Raw genomic sequence first — 22,249 nt, 5'->3', positions numbered from 1 at the left:
CAATTTCTAAGCATGTTTGCGTCTACTCCGAGAGTGTGCCTCCCCTTCGAACACTCTTTTGCGCGTGCGACTCCCACCGGCAAAGGCAGGCAGGGAGATTGTCCGACCCATCTCCCTCCTCCCTCCCCGCACAAGCGGCAGCGACTCGACCTCGCTCTGCGTCGAATCCTCCTCCTGCGTCGCAGACGATGCTTGCGACGCCTCGACCACGGGATCCGTCCCAACAACGGCAGAGGTGGAGGATTCAATCGTATCGTGCTCCGTGACGCTGGCGAGGATCGAATCGGTCGTCTCGGCGTGTGTCGCCTCCAGCTGTCGTGGCGATGAGGGCGCCGGTGGTCGGGATGACGTTTCTTCCGCCTCCTGATCGACTTGTGAGTGTCCGTGCGTTGTGGCAACGTGGGATGGGCCAGACTGGGCGGTTTGGGAATCCAACAGGCTCTCGCGTCGCATCAGCGGACCAGAGGAATCTTGGACGAGGGTGAGCAGGCGCTGTTCGAAGGGCGCAAGGATGGGTTCGTCCAGCTCTTCGGCTCGGAGAACGGCGCATGAGAGTGCGATGCGCTGTTTGTGGGCTTTGTTCAGAGACGACAGGTCCCGAGGGGCAGACCCGACGATGTTGATGATCGATTCGAGGAGATGCTGAATGGCTGACGTGTCGATGGCGCGGTTGAGCGGTCGGTTGCTGAAGAGCACACCTGCGAGTTGAAGGCTCAACAGCGCACGCTCTGCGTCCTCGGCGTTATCGCAGCGTAGCTCGGCCGCAAGGTGTCTCGTCAGAGTGGTTAGCGGTGTAGAAAGCGCCCTCCATTCGGCGGAGAACGCATCACCCGCGCAGCTCGCATGGCTTTGACCGTCGGAATGCACGCCGATGGACGACTCGGCCATCACGGGATCGTGCAGCCCAAGCCTTGCAAGGTGTCGTAGAATGAGCTGCAGCGCCACTGTCCGGTCTTGCGATGCGGAGACGGGTACGACCTCGAACCCCTCCTCTGGCGGAGCAGGTGAGAGCATATCGATGAACGACGAAAGAATCTCACCCATAAGGCTTGCTTTGTCGTCCGACTCCTGTTGGCCAGCGGCAGTGTCGACGACCTGCGAGCTCCACAACGGCGGCAGATCACCTGTCTCTCTGAACCAGTGCTCCTCGACCTTTTGCGCGTCCCCCGCCATCGTACGGCGGACGGTCTTCCACATGTCCACGTACGACTCGTCCGTGCGGTGGAACGAGACGTTGAAGTGGTGGATGAGCACGTTGAGGTAGCGGCTGGCGAGGTCTTCGGTGAGCGGAGTGGGGGATTCGTCGTCTTCGCCCGGTTGCGAGTCCTGCAGAACCACAGAGGGAAGGCTTTGTGCGGGCGAGATGATCTGCGGAAGTTGACGTGGGGCTGGTGATTGTGCATGCGATGTGCCATCAGGTGCAGCCGGATGGTCATTCAGCGCAGAAGATGCTTCCGCGACTTCATCTGTGTGCAGCTTGCTGCTTCCGTTGCGCGAGGTGACTCTTGATGGCAAAATTTGAGTGTCTGCAAACTGACTGTGGTCCGCATCGTAGTCGACACTGGACACGCTGACATCCGTCTTACTCTGCGTGTCGCCCAAGGAATCTTCGATCACGTTGTCCAGCCCTTCTGGCGGCTCGTCGATCCCTGCTGCGCGTCGCCAGCGTTCGATTTCGAGCATGGCAGCCAGGTTGCCGGCCATCTTTTGCATCATCAGACCTTTGAAGCTGATACCATGCAGCTTGGACAGGCGTTCGAGTTGCCATGCATCGATGCTTTCGCCTACACTCTCCGCATTGACGTTCAAACTCGCACTTCCAGCTCGGACGGCTTCGGTCGAGTCAGCTGCGCCCGCGTTGCGTCTCGCCTGGGCCTGCTCACGCGCTCTGGCCAGTTGCGTCTCGTAGAAGCTCCAAGTCTTGTTGCCAAGCATGAGCAGCCCTTCGTCGACAAGCTTCTGGCGGTCGTCAGGGGCAGCGAGGACGTGACCAAATAGGTGATGAAGCAGGTAGTAATCGAGACCGCCTTTGGGATCGAGGATGGTGTTGGGCGATACGGTACGCGGTTTAAAGAGGCCGACGAACATCTGCAATTCGGGCAAGGTCGAGTGTCGTTCGATGGGCACGACAAGCGCTTCTGGCCAGGCGGTCTCATGCCTCTGTGCGGCCTCGAGGCGCTGTTTTGTGTCTTGCAACATGGCCGGCCATCGATCTGCAGCAATCTGGCCAGGATTGATGTAGACAAGCAGAGGATCCGGCTGCGATCGCGGCGGACCCCATCTCTGACGTGCGTCAGGACTGCTACTGTCCATCTGCGAATGTGCGGCCAGCGCCTCCTTGGCTAGCGCAGGGTCCACATTCGCCGAGTAGCGAGATGCAAGGCTTTGGACGGCAGAACAGACATTCCTCTTCTCGCAAGCGTGAAAGCGGGTCTTGCTGCCATCTTGCGTGACAATGTCGGCGAGAAAGGGCGCTTCGGAGCGGGCAGCCTTGTACATGATGTACTTGAAGCGGTCGACGTGGATCTTGCAGCCGAAAGCTTTGGCCGTGACGATGAGCATGTCTTCGTAGCCCCAGGTCCAGCAATTGAGAAAGAAGACGGTGGAGGGTGGATACATGCGCATGAGCGCGACCATGTCGAGGCAGGCTTGCTGTTTGCTGGGTACTTTTTGGTTGCACATGAGCAGCTCGGTGTCGAGGTAGATATTGCGAAGACGCAGCTGAGACTGGTGGGGTCCCTTCCTCTTTGTTAAAGGGGTAGAGAGCACCGGATTGAGATGCTCACCGCCGTTCTGCTGTGGACTGCCTAGGGTCTGCGACTCGATCTGCGACTGCGAAGAGGCTTCGTCAATCGGCAACGAAGAGGAGGTGGTGCTGCCGAGCGATTCGATGTGATCTGCCCAGCTTTCAGATTGAGCGTCGTCGATTGCTTCTGAAGCAGCGTTGTGCTTGCTCCAGCACAGATAAGGTGAGAGGAACGGGTTCCTTGTAAGAGCTTCGCACCACCATTCCTCTGCCCGCATATCGCCTGTATGCAGCACCGCACCCTGCGAGCCTTGAATGAGAAACATCGTGCCGCCGAACATGTGATTGCTTTCAATCAGTGTCAAGGTGACAGTGGATGTCGGGGTATATTGCACCTTCGTGGGCACGTTGTACGGCAGAGGATGAAGTAAGTCGAGGCTGGTCGACTGGTAGCCGGACAGCTTTGATCTAGCGGTAGCATGGCCATCGGTGACGCGGAGATGAGCGTACGGTCGCACGACTCCGATATGCTTGGTGGTCGTTCCATCGCGATCCTTTTCTATGCGTGTCTTTTGACGTTCGTACTTGAGTAGGAGCTGTTTGGTGGCGGCACTGCAGTAGATTGGAGCTGTGATGCCGGGTCTATCCAGTCCTTTGAGATGGTCGGTATGAATATGCGTGAGCAGATAGAGCAGAGGCTTGTCGAAGTGGGTCTGATCCGGGACGAAGGACAAAGCTTCGACCTCCTGCCTTGCACTGGAAGGCCTCTTTGCGATCGTGCGGCGATGTGCAAGAAGCGAAGCGGGCAGCGGGATAGGTGCCTGGTCGAAATGGTCAACTCGAATGCGAGGATACTCGAGGACGTATCCATGCGAGTTGGTCATGATGCATCTTCATCGAGGCATGGCGCTTGCCATGATCCAGCGCAACAACTCGGATCCAGTCTTGACCGCCACGTCGATGTGCTTCTTGATGAGAGATCTGCTTGTGCGAGAGTCCTGAAGGGCGAGCACGAAGAGGTCGTCTGGTGTTGATTAGACCCTGCATCGGCTTTGGCAACGGGCTCAGCTGAAATTTCGTCAAGACTCAGCCAAATTTCAGGTTTCGCGTAGCTTCGTTACCACCACCAACACCACCACCACCATCCAGCAACCTCACACAACGGCGTCATCAGCAGTCTACGACTTTCGACAGCGACAAATCTCTCGGGCCCCAACATCCACTCTGCTTGCCATGGTTCCGGTACTCGTCGAGTCATTCGAGCCCTTTCCAAGGCACCTTTGCCTTTCGCTGCCGGAATCGGCCACCGCCGCAGATGTAGTCGGAGGGTTCGGCCAGGTGCTGTCAAGCCAATCGACCACGAGCTTCTCCCTGATTCACAACGGGCGTAGACTGGGTCACTTCTCCACTTTGGCCGATCTCACTTCCAATGATGATGGGCATCCGGTTATGCTGCAACTTCGGGCGCTGTTGCCGGGTGGCAAGGGTGGATTCGGATCGATGCTTCGTTCGCAAGGAGGCAAGATGTCGGCAGGGGCGCGCAACACGAACAACGATTCCTGCCGTGATCTCAACGGACGTCGACTGGGCGTTGTTAAGGAGGCTAAGAAGTTGACCGAGTATCTGGAGGGAGAGTCGGAGCGAAAGCGTCAGATGGACGAGGCGCAGAAGAAGAAGTACGCAAAGCTGGAAAGGATGCTCGGACGAGCACCTCGTAACGAGAAGGACCTTGCCGAAGCTGCTGAGAGGATGGCGGATGCAGGGGAAGATTTTGACGAGGGGAGCGCAAGTCCCGAAGCGGGTCCAAGCCGCGGCATCGGCAGTCTGGCCCAAGCTGACACAGCAACTCAGCGAAGAAGTGCGAACGGCAATGGCGCATCTGCTGCTGCTGGGACCAAGAGGAAGGAGCGCATCGAAGACTCGCAGTACATCGAACAGAGCCGTGAGATCGTCGAGAACGTGCGCTCAGCGGTAGCATCGGCCATGATGAAGAAGAAAAAGAAGCTCAACAAGGACAAGGGCAAGACGAACGCATCCTCTTCAGCTTCAGGCTCCTCCGTTGCCGCCTCTACGTAGTATCGCAATCACTTCCGCAGATCTTGCGATCGAATGTAGTTGAAGCGTAGTCACGACTCGGCGCATATCACAGCAACCGATATACCTTGACGCCCCCGTCATTCTCCCTTCTCCCTTCTCCTTGAAGCAAGCCGCGTCCTGATGGTGCAAGCCTGGACTGCTTTCAGCAGCTGGGTTTCTCGATCTTTGTGACTGCCTATGTTGCACGCAAGGGACAATGTTGCTTGTCACTCGAGGAGCTTTGCTGCAATGAGATCGAGCTCGAAGGTCGAGCATGAGACATGCAGAGCGCCCTGACGCCCACTCCACCTCATCAATGCGCTAAATGAAATTCAGGGCAGCAGCTGCTCAGCCCTTTTTTGAGACCCTTGAAACGTCACCAACGCACATCTCGATCTTCCTTCCTTTGGATCTTCACCTCATCCATCGCCTATCGTTGTCGACCTTCTACACGCGGCCGTTCTCGGTCAGCGAGATTCGCGCTTTAAGTACATCTTCCGACGACGACAACGCGCCTACATTCTATCGCCGACCATGAAAGCCTGAGTTATTGCCAAGGCAGTGGTGGCTTCACCCTGATAGCGTCCGCACTCCACCTTCTAAGGCCTACACACGACGGCTCGGACGCGCTCTACGGGCCGGCTGTTACGATGGACGCATACAAAGTCACCGGTAAAGAGGCGCGGTCAGGACGATCGAAGGGTCGAGGATCCAAGCTCCTTCATGCAGCCTTGTTCGGGCTGATCGCTGCATCAACCGCCTTTGCCAGCTTTCCAGCAGAACCGTTATCGAGCCAGCTTATCTTCAACAGCCATGTTGACTCAGATGCAGACTCGCTTGCCACTTATCGAGCAGAGGTCGAAGGCTTCTCGAGATGGAGCAGGGAGCGAGGGCGTATGCCTAGGTCCGACGATAAGCTGCGCGACCTCGAATGGGGCGATCTCAACATCTTGCATAGCACCGACATACATGGCTGGTTTCAAGGGCATCGAAAGCTGTCGCCACCAGAGCCATCCTACTCGGGCGATTGGGGCGACTGGGCATCGTTTGCCTCCAAGATGAGGACCAAAGCTCGGTCAGAAGGCCGAGATCTCTTGCTCATCGACACCGGGGACCTGCACGACGGCAACGGGATCGCCGATGGCTTCCCACCATACAACAAAGACGAGCCGGGAGGAAAAGAAGCCGTCGATGGTCATGTCAGCAATCAGATCTTTGCCATGGTCGATTACGATCTCCTCACCATCGGCAATCACGAGCTCTACAATTACACGGTCGCGAAAGACGTCTATCAGAACTTTGTGCCGCAATGGGGCGGCAGATACATGACAAGTAATGTCAAGATTGCGCTGCCTGGTCCTGATGCGCCGGATGCCAGCTATGCCCCCATCGGCTCGCTCTTCAACACGCTAGTCACGCCGGTGCAAGGCCTCAAGATCATGTCGTACGGCATCCTCTTCGACTTCAAGCTTGCAGCAAAAGGCATTTCTGTGCAATCACCTCAGGATATGGTAGAAGAAGACTGGTTCAATCACAGCCTGGATCGAGCCGACAAGTGGGGTGTAGACGCCTTCGTTATCTTGGGTCACATGCCGGTCTCGGGCGATCCGGGCTGGGAGGCAGTGCGAAGCAAGATCCGGGCACGCTTCCCCGACACGCCTATAGCCATCCTTGGCGGCCACACTCACGTCCGCGACTGTAGAATGATGGACGGTCAGACCATGGCTCTCGAGAGTGGTCGTTACATGGAGACGATCGGCTTTATGGGTCTCAAGGACCTGCAGAAGCGCAAGCGCGCCGGCAACCGCGGCAAAGTCAAGTTTACTCGGCGCTACATCGACTCAAACCCAAGAAACTTTGCTCATCACTTGAAGCTGACGAGCACACGCGAGCTGGCCACCAAGAAGGGCAGCTTCATCCGATTCATCATGGACGCCATCTCGGAAGCATGGAATCTCTCGCGGCTGCACGGTGTTGTGCCGCAAGATTACTATCTCGACCGCGTACCGTATGGCGACAACTCGAGCCTGCTCAGCCTTCTGGCTGATCAAGTGTTGCCAAAGGTAGTGCGACCGTCCGAAAAGTCTCGGAAGGACAAGAAAAGTCTGGTGCTCATCAACAGCGGCTCGCAACGCTTCGACGTCTACTCGGGGCCCTTCAACCGCAACGACCAATACATCGTCTCGCCATTCAAGGACAACTTCCTCTACATGGCTGATGTACCATGGGGGTTAGCCAAGCAACTTCTCAACGGACTGATCACCTTCAAGAAGGGGGCCATGGTCGAGCTTCTACAGGGCACAACCCAGTACTCGGGCGGCGATGCGCTGTTGCGGTACGGGAGCGGTTTCATGGACGACATCTTTGTGCGATGGCAAAAGTCGCAGTGGTTCAAATTCTTGCAGGCGGAGCAGGCAGATCGACAAAGGGCTGCGGCTGCGGCAGACGGTGCAAGCAATGCCACCAACGCAACGATCAAGAGCATAGAAGAGCTAGAGGCGGAAGAGGACGAGGAGCTGCTCAAGTTCTTCCACAAGTACGACTCGCTCGACAAGCCCTCGCTAGGCTATCGCACCATCGACCAGTGTGCTGGCCCTGGAGACGACACGGTGCATTCTCCGGTGCCATTCAACCCCAATCAGCCGGAATATGTCGCATCAAATCCGGATCCGCTGCCAGAATCGGACGACGAGGTGGTGGATGTGGTGTTTGTCGATTTCATGCGCAAGCTCATGGTGGAGCTGCTCAACCGATACGATCTGGAGCGGAATGGCACTGGTAGCTACAGCGTCGACCAACTGCAGCGCTGGGGCGATATTACGACTCAGCTGCTATATCCTCGATTTGCCGAGCTCGAGTGGCAGCCGGCGGAAGGCGCAGTCAAGGCGGTCAATGCACAAGCTAGAAGAGCGGGCAAGATGGGCTACTCCCCGCTCGATGACGAACCTGATTACGACAGGGAGGAACAGCAGCAGGTCGAGTCGACCCAAAAGACGACCGATTCCTCTGCCACAACGCCAGACATTTCCTCGTCGGGCACATCATCCACATCTGCGTCCTCACAAGACGACGCTCAGACAAAGACCCAATCAACCAAATAGACCACCGCATCTCCCACAAGCATCTTGTTCCCGTCAGCATCAGTTCAAGCATATCTCGCAATCTACGCTTTTTTATTGAGCATGATGAGCAACAGTCCCTTCGTGTGTAGCCTTAACACTTGGTCTGCTATCCATCCTGCTCATCCACGCTGCTAGCCAGGGGAAGGTGGGACTGTTCCCGCTCAGGAGCCCTCCTGCCGGGCTGGCTCTGAGATCGTCCAAGATGGGAAAGAGGAAGAGGTCTGCCCAAGTGATCTCGTTGCCGCCCATGACCCATGCTCCCTCACCAGCAGCTTTCGCCTGCGATTCTACGATCTCCAACAACGCCTGCACGCGGTTCAGCTCGAGCTCGAGAGCGACATTGATCGTCTCCCCATCGGCGCCGTTTTTCCTCATCTGGAGCGCGGAACCGACATACCCTGCTTCGATGGCCGGGAAGAGCGTGTGAGAGATGGATTCGATCCAGGCGTCGCACTTGCTTCTTTCGACCACACTCTTTGCGTCGCCGACCCGCAATGGAGGCGTCAAGGTGGAGCGCGAGCAGAGGGGCGCGAGGTGCTCGTCGATGTATCGTCGAACCGCGTGCGATGCGGATAGGACGACGGTCGTTTCCGGTGACGCATACAGTCCTTCCTGTCGATGGCGAAGGACGGGCGTCAGGCCGTACGGGTTGAGCGACCGGACGTCGGCAGAGTGAGGCGCGCGATGGATCGCAATGTACGGAATGCCAAGCTCGTGCAGAGCAAGAGCGATACTTCGCGTAAAGGTGCAGTGCGAAGGGCCGATCAGCTCGATCGTCCCCCGCTCCGAGGGAGCGTGGTGGATCTCCGGCGTCGTCATTATCGTCCAAGTGGCGAGGATGAGGTGGTAAGTAGCTGTGGTGCTTGCTGCGAAGAAAGGAAGATAAAGTTCGGAAGGTGGAGGAAGGTGAGCCAGGAGTTTGGTTGAGACTTTTTTTTTTAAGCGCCCCACCGGCGGCCGACGAATTCGCCGTTCCGAGCGAACTACACGTGTCTGTGCGTTGAATTTGGTCCAAGGTCATGCGTGGCATGGTCATTACAGGGATCGTCAGTGCGTGCGTTACATAGGACCGCCGCAGTCCAGTTTCTCTCCGTAGCGCGACTTCTAGGTGCGAACACCTGCGCTCGCCATCTGCACAGAACCAGCTGCCGCGGCGCAACCGTCATCCTCCCAACTATCGTCCTCCTCCACCCCCCTCTCTTCTACCGGACTCGTCCTCGACCCTTCCCCGAGCATCTTGCCCGCCCTCCCTCGCTCGTCGCCCGACGGATACCTGCGCATCCTGCCCACGCCAAACCCCGTGATCGGCGGCGGCAATCCCCTCTCCCCAGCCTCGCTGGCGCGCGGTTCAGCACGAACCATCATCCCACCACCTCTCTTCCCCAAACTGCCCGGGAAGGGGTGAAGTTTCGCATTGTTCTCCAACTTGTAGTTCGCGCGCGTCTTGCGACGTCCGATCGAGTGTTGTGATGGTATGCGCGATCGGGTCGATACTGGTCGGTTCAAACCCCCACCCGAGATCGTCACGCTTCCTTCGGAAGCGATAGCGTTGGGAGTGGGGTAGTACCACGAGTAGCCGCTGTAGTATGCCAGACCGGAGAGAAGGCGTGCGCCGTACCCGCTGTCCCGGTCGACGGGGGCGCTGGTGATCAGGTTCCGCTTGACCGGGCGAGGCGTTCGACGAGAGGTGCGGTCGAGCTCGCGCAGCGTCTCGACGGCTTTGGTCGTGGAGATGGTGGAGTTCCGACCAGCGGCGAGAGAAGCGGTGGACGCGGCGACGGAGGTGTCAGCGGTGCTGTTGAGCACTTGCGAGCTGACGTTGGAATTGGTTGGGTTGGTGAAGCCCGAGGACGTTATTGATGTTGGCTCCGCCGCACCGTCGTCAGTGCTAGCGGTGAGGCCCCTTCTTGCTGCTGCCCCACGAGAAGAAATGACACTTTCGGTGTTTGCCACGACGTCAGCGCGTGGGGCGGACACAGAGATGGATCGCCCGATCGAATTGACGGAGACCTTGCGGCTGCGACGGTAGCCTTGTGGCGCTCCTGCAGACTTGACAGGTCGAGCAGAAAGGCTGTCGGGATACTTGGACCGCATCTCTTTCGCCTTGCCTTTGTCTTGAGCGGTGGCCATCTGCTCGTCGACGTTGTCGAATCCTCCGGACGATCGAGGGGTCGGAGGCTCGGACATCTCCGAAGGAGTGCTCAAGCCGTCCAATTGCAATCCCAAGCTGTCTCGTGCACCAGGAGCCAGACTTAGCGCGAGCGCATCTGAGCCCGCCAGCAGCATGGCACTGACCCTTCGCGCCTGTTCTTTCACCTGCACCTCGTCGTCCGCAATGAACGGCATCGACTCAGACAGCGCATCTGCCAACAATGCCACCAGATCCGAGGTTGCGTGCGAGGGGAGCGGCGCTTCCTGCTCCACCTCGATGCTGGGCAAAGCCTGGTTCGACTGGAAGGACCGTGGTGAGAAGCCGGTCTGCGAATGCTGCCTGCGCTCCATCTCGGCGTGCAGGGCAGAGGAGAGACGCTGCATCTTTCGATCGAGCTCGGGCGCCGCTCGCAGATTACCGTTTTGTCCGACCCCGCCATGCTTCGCGACGTATCGCTCGCTCCCGCTGGCGGCTGAAGAGCTGTCGCTTCGCTGATGCGTGCGTCGGCCGCCGTCGACGTGAGCCGCAAAGTACTCGTTCGACAGCAGCCGAGACCGCTTCTCTGCCGGACTCATCGTCAGTGCTGCCGCGGACGGCGAGGTGGGGATGAACGGACGCGTCGTCACGTCGCCTGCATCCTCGTCATCCGCTTCTTGGAGCACCTCCCGTTGCTCGCCAGGCGCGAGATTCAGAGTAGCCCTCTTGTACTGCAAAGCTGCCAGGCCGTAGACAGGCTGGTTGGAACTGCCCTTGGACAGGTAGTCCCCACCACCAGCTTCTTCGATGTTGCTGGCGACAGATCCTGGAACGGTCTCAGTGCCGTCCGACGGAGTGACTGCCATGAATCGCTTCTTCATCCGCGTCGGGGACAGATGAGCCGAAGAAGTCAACGAAGACGCCGGAGCTGACATGAGGTCGTCGCCCATATCCGAGTCAGCCGAGGTGAACATGCCTGGTGAAGCCGGTGACGCGCTCCCGCCCGACTTGCACATGCCTTTCGGGTCGAAGGAAGGCGGGGCCAGGCTCTGCAGATCCAGGAGCATCGCAGGTCGAGCGAGTGGGCTACGCGGCGACGTGGGCTTGTTGGGCGAGCCAGCGGAGGAGATAGCAGTGCGGTCGATGACTGGCGTTCCGGGAAGGGACGAGGTGCGTGGCGGTAGCGGGCTCTTTGGCTGTGGTGGTGCTTGTGCTGGGGCAAGGACGGGTTTCGCATTCTGTTCAGCTAGCGTCTTGCTGGGGGAAGCCTGCGGTGTTGCACATTGTGGAACAACGCGGCTCTCGACTAACACGGATTTGCGCTTCTTGGGCGTGACAAGAAGCTCGGGAACATCCGACAAGCGCGTGGCTGGAACCTGCTCCGGCGTGGAAGGCTCCTTGACAGCCTCCGGGGTCTGCCTGGTGTCTGCCAACGAGGCGGCCTTTCGAAGAACACCTTGTCCAATCATGGCGGGCAGCGTTCTGTGCTTGTACCACGTGCCTCCTGCTTGGCCAAGGCTCTCTGCCAGTATGCTGTCGTCATTCGACGAGCTGGGGTCGAAGTCGCGGTACAGAGCTGGCGAGACAGGCATGGTCTTTGCGACTTTGGCGACCGATGCGATACTCCTCGGCACCAGGGTTGAGGCGACCATTTTGATCACCGAAGCCGGGACCCAGGCCGCCATCTCGCCCAGATCCGAGACCTGCGTGATGCATACGGCTGAGCCTCGAGGATCTCGTACAGACTTGCAGACAGGAGGCGCGATGTTGCTGCCAGAGCCGCCGGAAGAGTTGGTCCTTCCTCGGCGGCCAAGAGCTAGCAAGCCTTTACGAAAGTGTGAGCCTTTCGCCGAGGATATGGACGAAGGGCTCTTGCTGAGCTCAGAAGCCTGAGCTCGCAGGGTCGCGGCTCGGAAGGCATCGGGCACGCCGTCATCGCCGAGATCCTCGGCCATGAAGCCGCCTGTTTTGAGCTCAAAGCGCGTGTAGCCCTTTCGAGGGGGTAGACTTGGGTCGATGGTGCTTTGCGAGGTTGACACAAGTCTGAGCGGACCTTGATGATGCGCGCAATCCGCTATCGAGCACGATGAGGAAGGCTGAGAAGGCAGACGGGCGTCGACGCTGAGGAGGACCATGTCTCTGGCTTTGGCGACCATGAAGATGCCTCCGAACCGAAGAAGCTCAACGCGTGCTGCTACAGCTCGAGCCGTATCGGCAGATGGGTCAGCCGAGGAGGTCTCGGTGGAGAGCCATCGCTTGACGGCGCCCTCTTCGACAGTGTTGTCCCACAGCTTCCTGTTCTCTGCACTTGCCATCAACGTCCAGAACTGTCTTGCAGTGACGCCTGGCAAAGTAGACTGGACGCTGAAGAGGTAGCGATTCGGGTCGGGATGCGAACGGACAGTGATCGAAGATGCGAATCCGCCGGGTATAAGGGGAGGAGACGTGGTGGTGTAGAGGATGTTCCATTCGGGTATAGGGATCTCTGGCTCGAGATGGTCGTGGCCGATGGGTATTGACGATGAAGCGTCATCGTGGGTCAGCGGAAGTAGGTTGGCAGACTCTGGATCCGCATAGGCCAGGAACTGATGGAGCACGTGTAGTGATTGCTGCGTCAAATTGGCAGCAGAGCTGGGACCTTGGGAGGGAGGGTGAGGATCTGATTTCGCTTTGGAGGAAGGCTGAGTCTTTGATGGTGCGGCTGTTGGTGGTGCAACAGTGGTGGCAGCCGGCTTGGCTGATCTGTATAATGCTACCATGCTGATCTATTGCCCGTCGGCTCGTTGTAGAGAGGCCACCTCGTCTTGGTCGTCAAAAGCTGGGCGCTGGCATCAGGTCGGAGTGTTGCCGTGAGGCTGACTCGGTGAATGAATGTGGCGTGGGAAGTCGAGCTGGAAGTGCCGATGCTAAGTCGAAGCTGTGATGACAGTGTAGTCGAAGCTGTCTACGCTGACTCGGTGACCGCTTCCTCGGATGAATTCCGATTGTATGTGAGAAGGACGAGTGATGTGAACAAGAACGGACGGGGATGGCCGACAGGTGGGGGTTGTATGTCTTTTGCAGCACGGAGAGCAACACCTCTGCGAACTGCCTTTCGCTGTTTCAAAAAAGGGGTCAAGCGCGGGGCGGCCTAAGAGAGAGCAACAAGGTTTGGCACGCCTCGAGAGCAGAGCGTGCGTGTGTTGTTGCTCTTTTTGGCTTGGACCCTGAGTTTTGCAGAAACAACACACGCGCCACGCTGCACGTTGGCCCCCTCTGCCAAAAAATGCGCTGTGTCGTCATTTGTTGGTCCGTGTTAGGCCTATGTCGGTTCGGATTTCGGCTTTGGTGCTGCACCGCTTTCGAAGATCCGAGAAGAACAACACTTTGGCGGTGCCCTTTCAAACCTCCCTCCGATTCCTCATCGTCCGCCAAGTTCCCCAACGGCCATCACGAGCAGCATCGCGCCTACACGGTCACATCAACTTAGCCACAATGCAAGCCGAAGTAGACCCCACGCAGGACACCGAGTTCCACGACGCCCTTCGGGCGCATGGCATCATCCCGCCCAAACCACCATCGCGCTCTCCCTCACCCGAGCTGCCCTCCGCATCCGAGCTGCGATCGCAATCGCTCAAACAGGCCACTGTCGACGATTTGGATCTCGAGCTCGAAACCGCGCTGGACGATGAAGAGGAAAAGCTGTTGGAAAAGATCCGTCGGCAGCGCATGTCGCAGTTGCGCGCCGAGACCAAGAAAGCGCGTTTTGGCCGAGTCTATCCCATCAGCAGGCCGGACTACACGCGCGAGGTGACCGAGGCGAGCAAGGTGGATCCCGATGCAGATCCGGACTCCACCACAAACGAAAGCGGGGAATGGGCGGATAAGCAGCGCACAGGCGGCACCGGCGTCGTTTGCTTCCTGTACAAGAATGGGATTGACACATGTCGTCTCCTCGCCAGCTTCCTCGATACGCTCGCAGCCAAATACCCCGCAACCAAATTCGTCAGCATCGTCGGAGACCAGTGCATTCCCAACTACCCAGATCGAAACCTACCCACACTGCTCATTTATAGGAACGGCGAGCTGCATCGCCAGATCGTAGGGTTGAGACCCGAGATCGGATTGGATGGCATGAAGACCAAGTGCGAGGATATTGAGCTGCTCTTGACAGCAGTAGGGGCCATTCAGAGGTCACAGGTGCCAGGTGCACCGACACATGCCGGATCGCAGAAGCCGGATACGATCGAGGAAGGCGACGAGGAGGAAGAGGAGGATGGTGGATCGAGACAGAGAAGTATTAGGGATTCGGGGAGGCAAAAGACACAGGAGGAGTTGGACGACGAGCTGGATTGGGATTGACGACGATGGCCAAGCCGACCGCAATGCATCTTTGTACCATCATACAAGGCCGTTGTGCCCGATCGCGCGATCTGTCTTTCGATCGAGCTGACTGAAAGACTGTGTACATCCGGGTCACATGCTCGGGTACAAGAGGCAGACGGCAACCAGATACGACCTTTGGCTGACACGAGAATACTCATGCACGTCGCCGAGCTTCCCCAGCACATCGTCACCGCAGCCGGGGGCCCAGCTCCGCACACACCCTCAATGGATCTCGAAATCATAAAAATCTCTATTGCGAACAACTACGCCTCTGCCTCGGGCAGGCTGTCGATGAGCCTCTCGATTGCGATGAGGTGCTTGCTTGCGCCTTGGCCTGGCACGCCACCACCGCCTACTCTCCTGGCAGTTGCCAAACTCGGTTGGATCACCTCGACGAGACGCTGACGTTGCTCCTTGTCAGCCTGCTGGATGAACCGCTGCAGCACATAATTGGCGTACTGGTCGCGCATCATCAATACCGCTGGTGCAACACCTTGACTGCCTCCTCCGGCTCCTTGACTTTCCTCAGCAGCAGATGGCGTGAGGATCTCCTCGAGCAACACGCCCAAATCCGCCCTCGTCGCCGTCCGCACCACCTCCTCAATCACGTTACTCGCAAACTTATGCCGACTCAACAGCCAGACTTTGCCCTTGATGCCGTTGACCACCGCCAGCCGGTCCTCCTCCGCGCCATGCTGCAGCACCCACTGCACCACGTAGTTGCCGTACTGGTGTTGCATCAGCGTCACGGCCTGCGCCAGCAGCTCGTCTAGCAGCGGTCGCGATTGTGCCGGACTGCTGTGTTCGAACACCCGCTGCAACACCCGACAGCTGTAGCAGTGTGATGCAAGCGCCGGTACGTGACCCACAAAGGAGGTGGGGATGAAGGCGATCGCAGAGGGCGAGACGCGCTCGATGATCTTCTGCACCACGTGGTTGGCGTTCTGATCCCGAACACAATGCATGATGTGACCCTCGAGTTCCTGCGCAAGTGTCTCGCGTTGCGTGGCGCTGATGTGGTCGAAGGCCTTTTGGACGACGCGACACCCATATGTGCCGAGAGAGAGCGTCAGGATGTGACCCGACATTTCCGACGCCAGAAGTTCCTGCTGCGCTTCCGTGCCATGCTCGAGCATCTTCTGGATCACATAGTTGCCAAACACGTCGGACATGAGCTGTCGTGCGTGCGGAAGGACCTCGTCGAAGAGTGCTTGCTTTTCTTCCGTCGACGCGCTGTCGAGCTTCTCCTGGATGAATCGACTACCGTGCTGGTCGGAAGAAAACTCGACGACGCTGCCGTAGATGTCGGGCAGTTCGAACTTGCGGTTCTTGGTGTGACGGCTGCGGAACTCTTCCAGCAGAGGACTGCGGGAGTGGTTCGAAGTGCCGTTGTTGCTGCTGCTGCCTAGCCCGGGACCGCCATTGTTGTGAGGAGGAAAGGGTCCTCCGCTGCCGTAGAAGCCGGGACCGTTGCGGGCGTAGTGCATGTCCATCGGTCCCCCTGGCATTCCCATTCCGTAGCCGCCGACGGGCGCCATGACCCCACCGGGCCCTGTCGGCACACGGCGGTGGTCGTGGAAGCGTCCGTTCCAGGGCATCATTGGTGGACCAGCGCCCATCATGCCGTGTATGGGAGGTTGACCGGGCACAAACGGTCCTGCTTGGCTGGTCATACCAAAGGGAGGAGGACGCGGCGACATCATCCCTGGGCCAAAGGACTCCGCGCCTGTGGAGCCCATTCGTCGGTGTGGCGCGTAGGGCGATGACTGCGAGAGGCTACGCGAGCTTCGACCATCAGATCCGCTCGGCGACATCTGCGGAGCATTCATGGATGGCGATGTGGGCGGCAGCATGACACCGCCGATCGGCATGGGCATGCCAGGCGCAATCATTGGCGATTGGGCCAGCTGCGACGAGTGCGCCTCGACGCCAGGACCTGCTGCGAAGCCATATGGCCCAGGACCTGGCGGCATGCCGGGTCGGACGGAAGATCCGATACCTCCAGCCATTGCTGGAGGCGGTCCGAAGCCTGGGACGATTCCTGGGTAGAAGAGTGCTTCTCCATTGCGCATCGAAGGGTTGAAGTGTGGTCCGAGGGGTGCAGGCCCAAAGGATGGACTCTGCGGAGTGGAGCCCTGCGAGCCCGGCGATGCAAAGATGGCGCGTCCTGGCATGGTGGGTGCGTAGGGGTCTGGCGTAGTGCGGTAGGATTCGTAGCCAGACATGTCGATAGGCGGCATGCCCGGGTGCATGCCTGGGTAGCCGTGTGTGTAGCCATCGGGCGATCGAGTCCCGCTGCCGGGAAGGTAGGGCGCGGGGTGCATGAATGCTTCGCCAGGGCTGAAGAGCGCTGGTGGGAAAGAGCCAGAGGGACGATGGGCGTGATGGCCCGTGTGCATGAATGCGGGCGGCGAACTATAGCCTTGGTGTTGAGGGATAGTGCTGGAGCCTGCGACGTCGTCCGTGGCGATGGTGAGCGAGCTCAATTCGTCGATCAGTTCTTCGTCATCAACACCTGCAGGCTGGCCCGATACCTCCGCGCCGTCGTTATCGTCATCGGTACTTGACCGCCTCTTTGCAGCGAGATGACGGGGATCCAAGGTGGTGGAGCGGATCGGAGCGCGTTTTGGCACGGGCGCTGCTGGCCCCTTCTTGCTGCTCGGTGGTGCTGCAGATGACGGATTTTGAGTTGCGCCCGCTGCTGCCTTCTTGAGGGACGAAGATGGCGATGATGACGGTCCCGTCGAGTCTTTGGCTGGGGTACGTCTGGTGGCACTCGGACTCGTCGTGGCTGGTTCTGAAATGAGCTCAGTAGGAGGCGGTCGGGCGGAGAGGTCGTTTGCCCACGTCAGAGAGACAGGTTTTGCCATGGACCAAGCGGAGCCATCCTGTGGGAGTAGAGGCGAAGGAGTGAAGATGGGTGCGTTTGCAGAGACATCCTTGCCGTCCAGCGCGCTCGGACCACGGCCAGGCGTGGTGACGTTCGAAGCCGAGGCGGTAGTGACAGCGTCGCCATCCATGGTGGGTGGTGGTCTGCCGTTCCAGAGGCTTGATGGGCTGGCCGTATTGGTGGTCGAAGAAGCGTCAGACCAGGTAGGCGGTTCAACTGTCGACATTCCAGCAACAGACGGAAAGGCGGTGGATGAGCGTCGAGGTGTGAATGGGTTGGCTGTGGTAGTAAAGGAGCCAGCCGGATTTGGGACGATAGAGGCAGTTTTCGAGAGAGCGTGTGCAAACGATAGCGTAGAGCCTCCTAGTCTTGGTGGGGTGGTATTTGCGACAGTTGAGAGGTCAGGGTGGGCACTGTTGACACTGCTGCTAGCGCTGCGCTGGATCGGAGAACGCAAGGATGGGTGGCTTGGACCTGTGAGACTGGAAGGAGCGGGGGAGAAAGACGGAGAGCGATGCTGTATGAGAGGCGGTGCTCGATTATCTGCCATGCCGTGTACTCGAGGCGAGCAAAGGTGAGACGTTGTATCTAGGGAGAGAAAAGCGTAGACATCTAGACGAAGCAGCTACGAAACTGGCTTGATGCTGTAGCGGTAGTCTTGATGTGATGGCGCACAGCGACCGAGAGCCTCTCCGCGATCGTGCACCAGTATGCGAGACGAAAGACGTACGAATCGTAGTCTTGCGAGATGATCCGGTAGAGGGACAGAAGTGGGCCTGCCAATCGCACTGACACAGGAGGTTGGCGAAAGGAGACGACAGAAAGCGCTGTGACTTGCTTGTCGCGGATTGCCTTCGCTTGGCTAAAGAGAGAGCGGTGCTGGTCCAAGGGTGTGCGATGAGCTGTCCGTTACGGGTGGGACCTCGACGAGTCGACAAGCGGGTCAGGCAACGAAGAAAGGAAAGGATGCGACGGCAACGATGCAGGCGTTTGCTTCTGAACGCAGGTCCTCGTTCGAGGAGGATGAAAGGGTATCGAGTGAGATGAAGGGAGGGGATCACAAGGTGGGAGGGAACGGAAGGTACAAGGTGGAAGGAGCAAGGATAATCAGGGCTTGCTCCGTTGCGGGCCGGACTTGCCTCGACCTTGGAAATCCGTCTGATTGCGCGCCTCAGTCACAATCTCACTCAGGGTTCCGCTCCGCCTCAAGAGCTTCTCACAGCTAAGGCCAAAACGTGTGTGTGAAATCTGAAACGGGGCGTAGATCCTTCCACATGACATCAGCCACGCTCCGCCCTTGTGACTTGCTCAGAACGGATGCTGCACCGATGTGATACGACGCAAGATCATCTTTGGCGCTGCTTGAGGGTTGCATAGCGGTGCAGACCCACCATCAAAAAAAGATCGGACTGAGCTGTGCGATTTGCTCACTGATTTGCGATAAGTGAGCGAAATCGTGCAATAAATTTGATATTCGAAAAATGCAGGCTTTCAGCTCAGCACCTTTCTTCCAAAAAAATAAAAAGGCAATCACGGAAGTTGCCGAGATGCCCAGCTTGGGTTTCTTGAGAGCCGGAAGAGTGGCCCGGGCGCTGGTTGGCCTTTCCTTCTGAAAGGGTTGAGCCGTAAAACGTGTTTGAGCTCCACGGACCTCGAAAACATCGTCACAGATCGTCGATACATCACAAGGCCCTTTGACTCCAAGGTGTGATGCTTGTATTCGGAGCATTCTACGTGCGAATCAGGACTCGGTGAAGAGGTACAAAGCCGAAGCACGAAGCCATGCCCAGATGACGCCGATGCTGCAGTACACGCTCACCATCATCAGCGGCAGGAACTCCATCGATGAGGAGGGTGCCGTAGAGTCAGACCCTGACTCGAGCACTGGCTCTCTCGTCTTCGCTTGATTTATTGAAAACGCATCCTGCTCGGCTGTAGCAGTCGCTGTAACAGACAGCAGGTCGGCAGAATGGGTTGCTGCCGGTTGAGGCGCCTCGAACTCGGCAGAGCTGACAGTGACCGCGGCCTCGGCCGGGTCTAATGTGCTCTCTCCAGCGGCCGATGCCGTCGGAGTGCCGATCGTTGACGTTGCTCCAGCCGCAAAGAGGCTGGCCGAGATGGTATCGACGACGCTTGCTGACGCTGCCGGCGTGGCCGATGCCGCCTCGGATGGGACGTCAGCCGAGATCTTCGAGACGCCTTTGAGTGCCGCGGTTGAATTCGAGCTCGTATCGGAAGCCTCAACCGCGTGCATTGCCACGGTCAAACCGAACTTCTGCGCAAAGACCATCGGATGTACGATCGACACATACACTTGCAATCCCACGAATCCCCATAGGTACAGCGTCTCGAGCTGATGGACCAAAATCCCCAAATTGGACTGCACCGGTCTGAACACGCGCTTCTGGAGCGTGCCGAACACCAACATGGCCCACACGATCGAATATCCAATCTTGATCGGCCCTTCTTGCGGCGTGAATAGGAGCGGAAAGAGCGACACGATCCCCGCTGTGCTGAGCAGGACGAATGTTCGATAGTTGGCAAAGTCCACCGCTGCGAGGAAAGTGTAGGGGATGAGCGGCAGCATAATCGCCTTCTCGTGCACGTGCCAGCCGAACAGGAACGATGCAAACCCGCAAAGGCTCACCGATGCTAGGAAGGAACGGTAGGTCGGTGTCTGCCATAGTTTGACCATGTACACGGACATGCAAGTCAGCGTGAGCAGAAAGCACATTGAAGGCCTAATCTCGGGGAGCACTCCGAACGAGATGTTTTCCACTAGTCCACGCGATGCTGAGGCGAAACCAGAGATGGCAGCGGCGTCGTAGCGTGCTAGGAAGCTAGGAGGGAGGAGTGTTCGGAGGACAGGAACTCTCGGCAGCAGCTTGACGAGGATGCGATCGGCCAACGTCCACAGCGCCCAGACGTTCGGTGCCCAGTACGCGTGAATCAAGCCGCGGCTGAACGGGAAGAGCCTCTGCACCATCTGCGATAGTACGCCGACGGAGCCTGCCTCGTGTCGCAAGCCGTCGATCGCAAGTGGAGCGAGACTAAAGCAGAAGGGGATCAGCGTCACCACGCCCACTGTCATGAGCCGCTCGAAGCTGCGGCCCAGGTCGCTGGCACGGCTACCAACTGGGAACACGTATGACCGGAGGAGGAAGACCAGGAAGGGCGGTGCTACATAGACGTAGATATGCTTGAGGTTGAGCAGCGAGCTGAACAGGAACGCACACCATAGTGGCTTGTCTTCTCGAGCAGCCCACAAGGACCAAGCTAGGACGCCAAAGAGAAAGCCATTGTACTGAAAGTGGATGTGATCAATGATGATCAGACCAGGATGCATTAGCAGGCTCGCTGCCAGCAGCTGTGAGGTGGACGCTCCTGCCGTGAAGCCTTCGTCAGCGTATCCGGTCTTCGTCGTTCGTTGCGCGCCAAGCCGTGCGTGAGCAATCAGCGCTGCTGCGAGGACCAGCTCCGTGACGACGACCGTGGCTCGCATGTACGCCTTACATGACCAGGCAGCGTATTCGAGCCCTTCGTGTAAGCTCACGATCAAAGGATCAATGAGCGGTGCCGGTTGTGCGAGGAGCCAAGAAAAGTAGGCGAAGAAAGGTGGGTAGTCGAGCGTCCATTGCGAAGTGGCTTCGAAGTACCAGTCTCGGATTGGCAGGGTTCGAGTGATGGCGAGCCAGTTGCGATGCACCTCAAAGTCGGTTGAGTGGTACGTTGGGAATAGGAGCAGCTTGATTGCGGTGCTGAGCGTGAGCAATTCCCATTCGAAGCGTACAAGACCAAATGTCGTAGTCGAGTCGTCCTCGGGCACGACATGGTTGGCAGCCTTGCTATCGGTCCATGGTGAGGCCGCACCCGCGCCGGACGCTTCGCTGCGTGCCTCGGCTACGGCGTTCCGCGAGCGACTTGATTGTGCCACGCTCATCGATAGATAGAGATGATTGCGGATCCGCTACCCTCGGGTCATCGTCTGGACGCGCGAGTTGACGCGTGTAGTAGAAGCGAAGACCGTTGAGAAGCTTTTCGTCGGGTGTCTGTGCGCGTGTTTGCGGGGTGTTGGTCTTTGGCGGAACGCGTTGCGCAGCCGTGAAAGTTTAAAATTGGCTCAGCTCCACTTTTAACATTCTTCCAGCATCTTCGCTCCTCATCACCACCATCATCATCCTGCTTCTCCCGTTTCTTCATTCTTCTTTGCCAACAAAGGTCACAATGGCGGACGTAAGCACTTCCGGCTCTTCCGCCACCGCGGACGCACCAGCAACGCCTCGCTACGACTTCTATCAGACAGACACCGTCCTCACCCTCTCGATCTTTGTCAAGGCGGCCTCCCAAGAATCGCTCCAGATTGACATCGCCGAAAGCTCGCTCTACGTTAAGGCGATCTCGTCCATCACTGGCTCCGAGTACGTCCTTCGTATCGAACCGCTCTTCTCTACGGTCGATGTGACAAACTCATCCTACAAGGTGCTCTCGACTAAAATCGACGTGGTGCTGCACAAAGCGCAACCGGGTCTGCGTTGGCTCTCGCTCAAAGGCGCGTCGGCTCAGCAGAGCGCGATCCCGGTAGCTGCGCCAACGAACATCTCCACACAAGCAGCAAAACCAGCTGCTCCTCGAACGAAGTCCAAATGGGACTCGTTCGATCCTGATGCGGACGACGACACCGCAAAGGGACCCGCTGGCGCAGCAGGGGGAGGTGGCGACGAAGCCGACATCAACAAGTTCTTCCAGAAGCTCTACGCAGATGCAGACCCCGATACTCGAAGAGCGATGATGAAAAGTTACCAGGAAAGCGGTGGGACCACATTGTCGACGGACTGGAGCAAGGTCGGAAAGGAAGAGGTCCGAACGCATCCTCCTGACGGTATGGAGGCCAAAAAGTGGTAGCCGCAAGCGAGTGATTGCTC

The 22,249-nt window shown here is 58.3% G+C and overlaps 9 protein-coding genes across 9 annotated transcripts; 4 read left to right on the top strand and 5 right to left on the bottom strand.

The window, feature by feature from the left end:
- Positions 1–6: 6 nt before the first annotated feature.
- On the bottom strand, positions 7–3,630 carry PSEUBRA_004451 (Beta-lactamase-like protein; the record flags this gene model as incomplete). Its single annotated transcript, XM_059465307.1, has 1 exon — positions 7–3,630. The coding sequence occupies one exon, from the start codon at positions 3,628–3,630 to the stop codon at positions 7–9; it is 3,624 nt and encodes a 1,207-aa protein (XP_059321521.1).
- A 349-nt stretch (positions 3,631–3,979) lies between these two features.
- Positions 3,980–4,822, top strand: PSEUBRA_004450 (Sde2 N-terminal domain protein; the record flags this gene model as incomplete). Its single annotated transcript, XM_016438015.2, has 1 exon — positions 3,980–4,822. One exon carries the CDS (start codon positions 3,980–3,982, stop codon positions 4,820–4,822), a length of 843 nt encoding a protein of 280 aa, XP_016291531.2.
- An 896-nt stretch (positions 4,823–5,718) lies between these two features.
- Positions 5,719–7,923, top strand: PSEUBRA_004449 (Phosphoesterase domain protein; the record flags this gene model as incomplete). The annotated part of the gene is made up of 1 exon (XM_016437982.2): positions 5,719–7,923. One exon carries the CDS (start codon positions 5,719–5,721, stop codon positions 7,921–7,923), a length of 2,205 nt encoding a protein of 734 aa, XP_016291530.2.
- A 72-nt stretch (positions 7,924–7,995) lies between these two features.
- PSEUBRA_004448 (Glutathione S-transferase, N-terminal) lies at positions 7,996–8,763 on the bottom strand (the record flags this gene model as incomplete). The annotated part of the gene is made up of 1 exon (XM_059465306.1): positions 7,996–8,763. One exon carries the CDS (start codon positions 8,761–8,763, stop codon positions 7,996–7,998), a length of 768 nt encoding a protein of 255 aa, XP_059320556.1.
- A 285-nt stretch (positions 8,764–9,048) lies between these two features.
- Positions 9,049–12,831, bottom strand: PSEUBRA_004447 (START-like domain protein; the record flags this gene model as incomplete). Its single annotated transcript, XM_016437968.2, has 1 exon — positions 9,049–12,831. The coding sequence occupies one exon, from the start codon at positions 12,829–12,831 to the stop codon at positions 9,049–9,051; it is 3,783 nt and encodes a 1,260-aa protein (XP_016291528.2).
- A 715-nt stretch (positions 12,832–13,546) lies between these two features.
- Positions 13,547–14,413, top strand: PSEUBRA_004446 (Phosducin, thioredoxin-like domain protein; the record flags this gene model as incomplete). Its single annotated transcript, XM_016437978.1, has 1 exon — positions 13,547–14,413. The coding sequence occupies one exon, from the start codon at positions 13,547–13,549 to the stop codon at positions 14,411–14,413; it is 867 nt and encodes a 288-aa protein (XP_016291527.1).
- A 287-nt stretch (positions 14,414–14,700) lies between these two features.
- Positions 14,701–17,457, bottom strand: PSEUBRA_004445 (Pumilio RNA-binding repeat; the record flags this gene model as incomplete). Its single annotated transcript, XM_016437964.1, has 1 exon — positions 14,701–17,457. One exon carries the CDS (start codon positions 17,455–17,457, stop codon positions 14,701–14,703), a length of 2,757 nt encoding a protein of 918 aa, XP_016291526.1.
- A 1,611-nt stretch (positions 17,458–19,068) lies between these two features.
- On the bottom strand, positions 19,069–21,267 carry PSEUBRA_004444 (Glycosyl transferase, ALG6/ALG8; the record flags this gene model as incomplete). Its single annotated transcript, XM_016437966.2, has 1 exon — positions 19,069–21,267. The coding sequence occupies one exon, from the start codon at positions 21,265–21,267 to the stop codon at positions 19,069–19,071; it is 2,199 nt and encodes a 732-aa protein (XP_016291525.2).
- A 284-nt stretch (positions 21,268–21,551) lies between these two features.
- Positions 21,552–22,229, top strand: PSEUBRA_004443 (CS domain protein; the record flags this gene model as incomplete). Its single annotated transcript, XM_016437976.1, has 1 exon — positions 21,552–22,229. One exon carries the CDS (start codon positions 21,552–21,554, stop codon positions 22,227–22,229), a length of 678 nt encoding a protein of 225 aa, XP_016291524.1.
- Positions 22,230–22,249: the final 20 nt, after the last annotated feature.

Source organism: Kalmanozyma brasiliensis, assembly GCF_000497045.1.
Source record: "Kalmanozyma brasiliensis GHG001 unplaced genomic scaffold PSEUBRA_SCAF3, whole genome shotgun sequence".
NCBI lineage: Eukaryota > Fungi > Basidiomycota > Ustilaginomycetes > Ustilaginales > Kalmanozyma > Kalmanozyma brasiliensis.
The sequence above is the reverse complement of the archived record's forward strand: the minus strand, read 5'-3'. Positions and strand labels throughout refer to the sequence as shown.